Source organism: Gordionus sp. m RMFG-2023, chromosome 1 (genome assembly GCF_954871325.1).
Source record: "Gordionus sp. m RMFG-2023 chromosome 1, tfGorSpeb1-WG-v2, whole genome shotgun sequence".
Taxonomy (NCBI): Eukaryota; Metazoa; Nematomorpha; class Gordioida; order Chordodea; family Parachordodidae; genus Gordionus; species Gordionus sp. m RMFG-2023.
The window spans coordinates 38,961,842-38,973,979 of record NC_088775.1 but is presented as its reverse complement, the minus strand read 5'-3'; the positions used below and the strand labels follow the sequence as shown (position 1 = coordinate 38,973,979).

Here is a 12,138-nt window from a genome sequence, read left to right as displayed (position 1 = left end):
TAAAAAATTTATGCGCCAGCTTGATTTTCGTATACCGCGTGGTTTTCTGCGTGATCAAAAATTCCGAGCGGTCTATAAATAGTTGTTTATTTTGGCGTTCAATATTTCGGGTTAGGTCTTATATTTAAAAAAAACTAGGGCCTAACAGAGCATGGATTTTAAAAAACCTCGCCTTTTAACCTTAATAAAAAAATTGGAAACTACCAGTACCTTAGCCTTTAAATTTTGCCATTTGCAGACCTCTGAAATGAATAATTTAAATTTATAATTTTAAATAGTTTTTTTGTTCTTAATCTATTCGATTAAAGTTTTTTTTATTTTTTTAAAAATAAAATCTTTGTAGAATTTTATTGTTATCGGTTCTTGTGTATATGTTAAAAGATAAAATAAGGAAATTTAATTTTCTTTTTTTGAAAAGTATTAAAATCTTGAAATCGATTCCTTTTTGATAATAAAATTCTGCGTGATGATCATTATGTTTTTCATAATTAGGAATTATTCATTTGATATATAAAATTAAAACTTCTTAAGTTATGAATAACTTTTGTATATTATGCCATACATAGCGAGGAATAATGTCTTGAAATTCTATATATCTTATTATATAAATAATAAAAAATGGAAACTATTTTCTTGCATTTTAATGCACAGTTTGACTGGACATGTACATTGTGTAAAATATAAATCATTTTCAGTTATTATTTTGATGCGTTACTCACACAACAACAAAAACGAAGTTATGATCGTATGATTTATGTAAATTCTTATGGGAGTTATTCGCCTAGAAATTATTTTTGTAAATATGTTAAACTTTTTAATTTCGAACAATAATTTTATTAAAACTTAGAGTGAATAACGAAGAGATAGGAGTAGGAGCAGCCATATGGTTTGAAAGTTGAAAATCAGGATCAAAATAGTTTCCGTTTGATAAGGGTATAAATATTTAAATTGGTATTCCAAATCTTAACTATTTGCAATTCGAATAAATTCTGGGGGTGGGGGGGGGGGGATAAATAGTTAAATATGATTATATTATGTTTAGCTTAATGTTGTGCAACGCATAAGCGTAGGATTTTTGATTGGGGAGGGATTAATAAATTTCTGGGGGGTTTCGCTCTCAGACCTTTCTTTTGGCGGGCCTTCGGTTAGGTTTCGTTAGCTTATGTATAGCTAGAAAATAGATTAATTTTAATAAAAACAACTTAGTATCATTATTCTTTCTTTCAAATTACTGTATAAGATATATGCATACATTTTTGGGGATAGGGGGTGGGGTATATTTTTATTCGCGTAAAATGATATTCACAAAGACTGACATATTCACGGAGGATTTTTGAAGACAGGGGGTGGGGGATATTTTTATTCGCGTAAAATGTTATTCACAAAGACTGACATATTTCACGGAGGAAAGGGGAATTTCCTCTGCCCCCCTCCCGGATACGCCTATTAAGCCACGAGTTACTTTTTAGAGGAAAAATAATTGCAACTTGTTTATTTGGATATGTTATTTTTTTTTATTAATTTGACCTAACGTCTATTTAGTGTACTTATAAATCTTTTTTATTTTTATTAAAAATTCATAATCAGAATTGTAAATCGTTTTTTACGTATCAATATTTAACATGGATACTTTCCCGATACTTTTATTACATTGTTATAGCTTAATAATATTTTTATATATTATTAGTTGTTAATTTGATAAATTATATTAACTAAGGATTTCCCCATTTCAGATAATTTTTCCAACTAGATAGTACAACTATTCATAAAATATAATACTAAAGTTTTTTCTAGCACACCTGTAGTATTCAGTGTCGCTAAAATATTTTTACTGATTGTCACAATGAGGAGATTTGTCATTGTGAATCAAAATATATATATAAAAAGAAATTAATAATAATTAGGAATCACGAAATCATGAAATCAATTAATCCTTTATTCAAAATTATAACATTATCAAATTAACAAAATTATAAAAGTAAAAATAATAAAAAAGATTAATAAAAATAAAAAATAAAATACAAAAAAGTTAATAATTATAAAAGATCATTTCAAATGGTAAAAATTGGAGTTTTTATACTTTTTTCAATCTTCTTTATAAATAATATTCATAACTTAAATTATTTTCAGTTCTCACTATTCAAATATAATATTTTTATCACGCGTTATAATAATAAATCCAAAAGAACTCTTTATGCAAATTAAATATAAAGTACAAATTTAACGAATTTACATATTACAACACTGATAACTACCAACTAAAAATATTTAGTATCGATATTATTTTTTAAATATTTGATATTTTTTTCAAATATGTTAGTGATTTATAAAAATATTCTATTACTAAAAATGATTGTACAATTATGTATCGGTAATTTAGGGCAATACATTGGTATCGAAGAATTTATGAAAATTTATTTTTATTAGTATCGGTTTTTCGTACCATTTTGAAATTCAATGACAACACGCCTTTTGATAATTAATGTTAATTAAACTTTTGATTTAACTTGCCCATGGTTTACAATATCAAAATCTGATGTAACAAACAAAATCATCTAGGCCAATCTTTCAATTTTTTCTGATTCCATTTAAAAAAAGTTGACACCACGGGCAATATTACGTTAATTGCTATTTCAACCAAAAAAATACATATTTGCTTTTTATCTATCTTCCAAAATCAATTTATTATATTTTATCTAATAATTTATCTTTATAAATATGTGCTAAATTTTTGCTTAGTTAGGTAATGCGGGACAAGGATAGCCTCATTATCCTATCAATTTTATTAGGGTTAGGAATCTAAAATTATGTTTATTTTTAATATAATGCCTGCCACATTCGTGGGTTCCTATTAAACTATTTTTTGGAAAAAATCTAAGTTGTAATGTGACTGACCAGAGTTTATAACAAGAGCCTATAATCCTCTTTTGAATTTTTATTGTTTACCACTTTTTTAAGAATCTGCAGAACCAGAACCCTTCTTTGACAGATTTCAAATTCTGAGTTATACTTTTTAAAAGTAATTTTAACAACACTGATGTTGCAAAGATTATTCGAACTCCCTCTAATTTTCCTTTTTTAAAGTTGATTAAAATATCGTGTTTCAAAAATCATTTTTCACTAAAATTTAACTGTATCGATCCAAAAATCTTTGTTATATACGGGTGCAACAATATTCTTTTTGGACATAATGTGGCAACATAAATTATAGTATAATATAGAAATTTTTTAAAAATTAAGTTTTTAACTATTTATACCATTTTACTTTTATTAATTTTATTTTATTTTAATAACTCTGGCTTCACTCTTTCATTTTTTTTTAAACTGCAACCAAATTTATATAATATAATTTTTTATTTTTTGAAAAAAATAAAAAATAGGAATTCATTTTCCGCCCCGAATCGTAGAGAATCCATTAGACATAACGATCAATGCGAATGAACCAGTCACACTTTATTGTAAAGCAGAGGGGCACCCAGAACCTATGATTACGTGGTACAAGGATGAGCAACAGGTGGGACATTATTTTATATTTATAATAACCATTTTAGGAACCAGTTTTCTGTGTAAATTTCTAATATTTTCTAATAAAGAAATATTATTGAGTTTATAAGATATAGTGGATATAATTTGTGTCCTAGTATGTTATATTAAAGCGTGTATTTCCATTTACTTTTGTTAAACGTCAATCAGATGGATTATATACATCTGATTGGTGGAGAATTATTATTATTATATTAAAAGAAAAAATGATAATTATAATAATATATATTTTTTGATATTTTTTTTATTCATTATTAAAGTTTTAGAAAAAAATTATTTTATAAATTAAGAGATTATAAAAGATATTTTTTTTTCCCGATAATTATTAGATTTTTGCAAAAGTTTTGGAAAATTCATTTTTAAATAAAGATATTATAAATTGTAATAGTAATTTCCGTTTTGTAAATTTGGAATTATTGTATAAATTAATAAAGTTAATAAAATATATTCTTCCGAAAATACCGTTTTACTACACTTTCAAAATTTGTTTTTATCATTTTTTTAAAAGATAGAAATAAATATTAAAAAATAAATAATTAAATAGGATTTTGATTTCATCAAAATATTTCTTACAAATAGTACCTTATGATAGTTATATCGTAGTAATTATGGGGAATTTCCTATCTGGTTTTATTGTCCGTAGGCTTTATAGGATTAATGAACTAGATATTTTTTACGCATTCCAAAACTCGGAACGAAACATATTTTTGCCTAACTAGGAACAGGAACGCAAAAATGCATTTGTTATAAGTCACCGATTACGATTGGGTATTCAATAATAAAAGAATTAAAAGCTTTAATCATAAAAAAAAAATTTATTCATCATCTAAATTTTTTTTTAAAAAAATTATAACTTAAAATATAATTTTTTTTTTCTCAAAGATGATTATGATAAATACAGATATATTGTAGCAATTATTAAACTAAGTACATTATTTATTTATGTATGGCTAAAAATGTTTTATTAAGAAGATCCTTTTGTTGGCAAATCTCAAGTACAAATAAAACTTTGAACTAGAGGAAAAAATGGTAAAAAAGAACATTTATCGATTATAAAACTTCTTAATATAAGTCAAAATCTATTGAACAACAAAAACGATCTATTTTAAAAAAGTTTTGAAAATTATAAATTGGATTTGAACAAGAAAAATAGAGTTTCTTTTATATGTTTTAAAAAAAAAGTTTAAGCGTGTAAAAGATATTTTAAAAACATTTTTGGAATAAAAATGAAAAATATAGAATTAATTAAAGGAAATGAAGTATACTCTAATCTTATAATAACGGACGCCCATAACGCCCTGACAAATGGGCATATGCCTCCTCTGGAAAAAGGATGCAAATCATGTGAATCTCTAATTTCATTGCTTAAATGTTTTAATGAGGATATCAAAATCCTTTAAATATTTAAACTTTATCCAATGAATATAGTCAAATTGTCATTGGATACATATGATTTTCAGTGAAAGAGCATAATTTATATGGGATACTTAACACAGTACATTAATGTTTTCAGTAGTTAACCAAATTTGACAGTCCAAAAATATATCCATACTTGCTTTAATATACTAGGCTAAATTTTATTATATTCTAATGATGCATCTACTATATTGATGAGAATATAATATAAGATATATATTATATACATCATTAGCCTAATTTTTTTGATTTAATTTGTTAAAAACAAAGTTTGACTTGCCATATCAAGCATTATGTATGTATCTGGTATATCTTCAATTTTTTAAACTCAATATGTTATTGAGAAAAGATGGGGCAAAAGCGATCTGGATCATGTACTCATAAACATTATTTTAACTCATTTTTATACATCAAGAGGTAATAAGATATTGTATTAATTTGATGTGTTTCTTTTTAAAAAAGAGAGAATATTACATAAATTAGTCATTTCCAGTTTATTAGAAACCTGCAGGTCCGGAACTCGGCCCGGGACAACCCGTAAAATGGTTTAATTTCAAAAATACGGGTAGCTTAAAAAATGACAAACTGGGCGGAGCCTTAATTTGATATTTTTACAAAACTTAGGCCAGGCCGATTATAAAAAAAAATTAATTATAAATTTTATAATTTTGAAAATAATTTCACCCCAACTTAGCATAATTTTTCACTTACAAAATTCATTGATTCATTTAAACAACATAATTTTAAAAAAATTTAGCTTCGAATATATTACAAAATGGCCCCCATACAATTTTTACAAAATTCATTTAAACAACATAGATTTAAAAAAATTTCGCCAAAAAAATGGCCTCCACCCATACAATTTTTTAAAATTACATTGTTTTAAAAATAAATGCGATTCATTCTAAAATCGATTTATTTATAGATGGTACACTGAAATGAAAGTTTCTACCTCTGCAGATCTCTGATTTTTCTAAATTTTCTATCACTTACGATAATTTTCTGAATATATTTTTTAATAATAAATTGATATGTATTGGACTATTAATTACTCTTAAAGTTTCAAGAGTTTATATACAATTTTTTTTTTATTTATCATTATCGCTTTAAAAATTTCATATTCGTAATCAATTTAAGGTTAACTTAATAAGATAAGTTATATAAAATATCAAAACTCATATATATATATGAGTGAGATATATAAAAATCTCAAAATATGGGTTAGTTATACCCCACATAACCACTGGCGTTATTTATTATTCCACTTCACCAGTTACTTGTCTAGCTAGTTTTATAATAATATCATGAAATGAAATATTTTTTATTTGGTCCATCCCCACTAAACATAATGCAAATAGTTAACGACTTCGAATAGAAACGATGATTCAAAAGCTGTCTTACCGAATGGATCCCTGTTTTTCCTGAGAGTGACCCAACCGGACGAAGGCTATTACTACTGTATCGCTTCTAACAAATTAGGCCAGGCCAAAAGTAACTCGGCAAGACTCCTGCTGCTAAATAGTTTTAAAAAGATTACACTAATATATATCCTTTTATTTAAATTTTTTCCAGCCCTTTTTAATTAGGTTTTTAACATATTTTTTTTCTTCCTCCACAATTTAAACTTTTTAAAAATAAATTTTCTCATCTCTTTTTTATTTTACCCTTAACGAAAATTACATAAAATAAATGGTGTTTTATCGTAATTAAAATAAATTATAGCTTTTACTTTTTAGTTGTAGTTTTCCCTTTTCTTTTACAGTTTTAAAACGATGGTTAGGGGAAAGAAAGAAAGATGAAAATAAAAACCAATAAATCAAAATACAAATTTAATAAACTTAAAAGTTTTTTTTTATATATTATTTTTTTAAGGAATAAAATTCATATTAAAAATAATAAGCTAAATTTAATTATAAAAAATGGGAAATAAACGAATCTTTCAACTCATTTTCTCATCTCCATAAACTTGTGTTTTTAAATGAAACTAAATATCTAAAATTGGAATTTCGTTCAAAAGGATAATAACATAAAAAGTAAAAATGTTTAGTGTCCTAAAATCGATTACTATAATAATATATTTGTTTTGTAAAAAACAAATAATAATATTGTTTTATAATAAAATACGCAACAAAACTAACGTTTCGCATTTTGTTCGAGTTCCAGAAATTTTATAATTAACAAATATATTATGATATTTGATGTAAATTTTTTAATATTTAAGCCACCATTTGATCACTTAGAAAAATTTTATAATATCGATACATCCTCAATTTGAAATATATCGTCTCTCATAATCCTAAAGGTCTTCGACCAGCCTGGGATTGGGCCAATATGCGGGTCGGTCTGTCCGCGAAAATTGGTTTTGATCCGTCTTTGGGATTGGCCAGGTCCAGTGTTGTTAAACGGCCTTCCCGATTTGGGCCGATTTTTAAAAAAGGCATAAGATTTTACCCAACATATATTATGTAAACCTCGAGATTTGACAAATAGAGGACTAAATACAAATATATCTGGGCACAATTAATTTTCAATTCTCTTAACCAAAATGTTATTTCGAATTGTGAGTTATCAATGTCCGGGTACAGAAGTATTAGATTTTTCCGAAATTATTCATTTATTTTACAGGACGAAGCTCAAGGGTTCCATTGAACAAATTCAGAGGACAATTTACTTATTTGTAGCCTATTATAGAAACGGGGAAAACTTTGAGAAGGTGTATTATATCATTGTCTCTGAATTCTTACACTATATCTCCGGTTATTTATTTCTACAACACTTTATACAGTGTCATCATATGTCAACCTTGACATTTCAGCTGAATGACATTTTTTGCTATAGCTCATTGAAACAACATGCGCGATGGCATTAAAGGAGGAGTGAAAAGATTATGAAGCAGAGCCAGACATCAAAGGTCAGATAAAAATCATAGTTGATTTTTTCATCCCTATTATTTCAGGATATAAAAGTTAAAATTTGTTTTTAACATATATAACCATCATTCAAATTTTTAAAATCAAAAGTAATTGGCTGTGAGGTGTGTGATCTGACATGTGGCTATGACCGTTTATTTGAAGACGTATTTTATTTATTCCAAATTCAACTTAATAAAACAATTAAATGACCACAATTAAATCTTAAAAGAAATTCTTTATTTAAAATAATTTTCACAAAGATAATAATGTAAAAAAACATGAAAAAGATATAATGAATGTAATTATATTTCTCTCCCCTTTTATAGGTCTTAATTGTAAATAAAATAATTTAAAAATAACAATTTGAAAAGAATGATAGGCTTAGGATCTAAGAGGTTGGGAAATAGAGATTTCAGGATTTCTATTTGCAGTATTTGTCAATACATTTTTTATAAATTAAAAACCGAAAAATTACGATGAAAAATTAAATTTATAAAAATGAAAATAGATAATGATTTCGCCAATAATCAAATTTAAAAAAATATTTTTAAAGTAATAATATAACGCCTCACGATTAATCATGGCACTTCCCCCTTTTTCACAGTTTTTGGCACCCCAGCAACTCCTGGTACTCTTGATCTTCAACTTTCAGCTGTGACGGCGATTGCGATCTTGTCCTGGGTATATCTGGGGCTTCCGTCCTTCCATTGCCTCTGCCCTCCTGTGTGTTTTCTCCCATAATATTTACGACACCACCTCCTAATATACTACCCCGTAGCCCCACATCCATGGCATAATGCTATCTCCCGGATCTTCCTCTTGGACCTCGATTCTAGGTAACGGATACTTCACCTCCACCACCCACAGATTCAACGTTACTTAAAAATCGACACACAATCGAAATTTCCCATTGACCTTCCCATAGGGCATATTGTAGTAAATTGTAGAGATTTTAAATGTTTTGGGCGAGGAGAATAGGTGATATTTCAACGTTTTGTCCGGGTAAAAAAGATATGTTACGATGTGGAAAATTTGGGCATAGGGAAAGTGATTGCATAGTTGGAAAGGTGGATACAAGAGGAGGCTTTCCACAAAGGGGAGAAATCGAATGTCTTTAATGTGAGGATGGTGCCAGTTAAAAGGGTCAATGAAGAATTGCGATTGTGTGCTGATTTTATATTAATATTGAATCCGTGGGTGGTGGAAGTGAGGTGTCCGTTACCTAGAATCGAGAAGTTATTAGCAAGTTTGTAGGAGGGAATATATTTTTTGATAGTAGCTTTTTTGAATTCGTATTTCCAACTTAGTGAAAAAGGAGGTACAAAAGTTATTGATGGCAACCACACCGGAAGGCTTGTTCGCTTTTAATAATTGTATGCATTATTACAAACAGGAGTGTGGTTTGGGAGAAGGATAGGAGATGGCTTTTGAATGGCTGAAGAATAAAATTGGGGAGAAACCTATTTTGGTATGTTTAGACCTGTGCGCCGGCCGGCCGCCGACCTTTTTGGTTACGCCGAAAACGCCGATCACTCATGTAATTTTTTAACGTCAATCAGGATTTTGATAAATTTTTATTTTCTACTATTTTAAAATCTTAATTATATTGACGTCATTATAGAATTCAATCAATCAAAAATCTAAAATTCCAAAAGTTACCATAATTTTACATATTTTTAAAATGGATGCATCTACTTTAATAATTTAAATAATTTTAGTATCCTAACTCCGGATAATAAAAATCTATAGTCTGGAAATTTTTTGCAAAAGAATTAGAAAAATTATTACTGCTCTAAGATATAAAACTGCAGAGGTTGAATTTGAATTCGAGGAATATCAAAGAAAATGCCTAAGTACAATAGATTTAACATCAGACATGTTAGATCTTGACAGCATTGATCCATACCCGGATACCCGGTTTCAAATTGGCAATTCCAATGATAATAGTAACAATAATTCCACGCATATGAAAACCTTAAAATTAAATATCCCAACACGTTGGCATAGTATATTAATTATGCTAGAAAGCATATCTGGATTAAATAAGAATTTAATTAATAATGTTTTGAAAAGAATTGGGAAGCACTTTCTCAAATTATGAATCTGATCTGGTAGAAGAACTATTCGCATTTCTTTCAAAATTTAAAGAAACTGTCGAATTTCTTTCAGTACTAAAAGGGCTTACTTTAAACTTGGCGTTACTTTTTAGAAGTGAAATTGAAACACATTTAATAGTAAATGATAGTGAGGAAAATATGCTAAAAAAACTTGCGCTACGATTTCCGGTTTGTAATCTGCAAGTAATATTATATAAGTATATTTTTTTATTTAAAATTATCTAGGCATTGGCTTCTCTTTTAGATCGAAGATTTTAAAAATTGACAATTGTATCAAAGTATTTAATAGAGCAAAATTGCTCAGCTTCAGAATTTATAATAAAACATCTTAAACTTTTAGAGAATGGTGATAATCAGGTAGTAAATATAGCTAACGAGGATGAAGATAAATTATTAAATCAAGTTATTTGACAAAATTGGCAAATAAACATTCAACAAATATAAATTATGATTCCAAGTTAGGTGACTTAGAACAAGAATGCCACAGTTTTCTTGGAAAACGACATTCACAAGATATGGACGTTCTAAATTTTTGGAGAGAAAAGAAGAGTGAACTTCCCAATCTTTCCAGGCTCGCCAAAAAAATTCTTTGCATTCCGGCGATTAGCAACCTAGTGAAAGATATTTCTCTGCTGGATTGACGTTAAATTTAAGGAGATCATCATTATGTCCCAAAAATTTAAATAAAATAATTTTTATACATGATAATTATAAAATTCGAAATCGATTTTGGATATTATAAGTTTCCTATTAAATGAATATTAAAAAATATGACGAGATATCTGTAGAATAGTGTATATTTATTTGTTTTTTTTAAAAAAATTAATAAGCAATTAAAATAATTTATCTTATAAAAATTTATATATGCGCCGATTTAAGCCAATTTTATTGACGGCGGCTAAAAATCGGCGCGCCGCCAGCCGTTTATTAGATTTTTTAAAAATTGCCCCGGCCGCCGATATTTCGTCGGCGCACAGGTCTAGGTATGTTTCAATAATGATTTAAAGGGAATCCTATAGATTGATGCGTCTAGTAAAGGAGTAGGAGGGGCGTTGTTACACCAGGTAGATTGGGAGAGACCAGTTATTCTTCTCGAGAGAGCAGAGGCAAGGGAGAACGGAAGCCCCGGATCTACTTAGGACCACCATCGCTACCATACCTGAGAGTTGAAAATCAAGAGTACCGGGTGTTGCTGCAAGAGAACCGGGAGTTGCTGAGGTCTCAATACCTATAAAAAAGTGGCAGTGTCATGATTAGTCATTATGTGTTCTATGTATTTTTAAATTTATAAATTTGATTTTGGCGAAATCATATATTTTCATATTTAAGTTTATTTTATATTTATTTTTTCGCTAGATCATTATGTATTTAGATTTTTATTTTTAGTTATAAATTTAATTTATCGGTTTTTAATATTTAAAAAATGTATTTTTATATTCTTATTTTTGAATTAATTTTTTACAATTAAAAGCTCTCCTAAAAAGGGGAGTGAAATATAATTATATTCATTATTTTTAATATTTTTTCAATAAATTAGTTGAATTAAATTGTTGTTTTGAAATATTACAACCAATATTAAATTTAAAAATCTAAATATATAATGATCTCTCCAAAAAATAAACTTAAAAATGAAAATATATGATTTCGCCAAAATTCCAATTTATAAATTTAAAAATACTTTTTTAAAAGTAAAAATGCAAGACGTAATGACTAATCATGACAAAATAAATATATGATATTATTAGTTTAATACCATTGACAAAATTTGAAGATGAGTTTGTAAATCTCTTTAATTTTTTTCTGTTATATGTGCAGATCCGATATATCGCCGTCACCTTATTTTTTTTAGTTTTTTATGAAATTTGTCGTCTAAAATTTTAAGAATTTAAATTGAATTTAGACATGAACTAGTTCCATAATTTTTTTTTGCTATTGATATTACTTTCTTCACTACCATAACTGTAATCATTGTAAAAAATATATAAATTAATTATATATTACATTTTTTATAAAAGTTATACTTTTTTGTTTTGGTATTGTTATTTATTTTCAAAGAGGTCACTAGCCTTTACAATCTCAGGGGACTCGAATTTTTTTTTAGTTAACACTTAAAATTACCTTTTTTTTTAGCTAAAATTATCTTTTTTTTA

The 12,138-nt window shown here is 27.2% G+C and overlaps 1 protein-coding gene across 3 annotated transcripts in view; it reads left to right on the top strand.

Annotated features, from left to right (window-relative positions):
* The window catches only part of LOC135922887 (uncharacterized), a 49,803-nt gene that overhangs the window by 28,789 nt on the left and 8,876 nt on the right, over window positions 1-12,138 (top strand). For 2 of the 3 annotated variants that reach the window (XM_065457394.1, XM_065457396.1), the window contains 2 exons: window positions 3,381-3,514; window positions 6,318-6,480. In XM_065457394.1, coding sequence (XP_065313466.1) covers window positions 3,381-3,514; window positions 6,318-6,480 — 297 coding nt within the window. The remainder of the gene's footprint in view (window positions 1-3,380; window positions 3,515-6,317; window positions 6,481-12,138) is intronic. The other variant, XM_065457395.1, reaches the window with a different exon arrangement.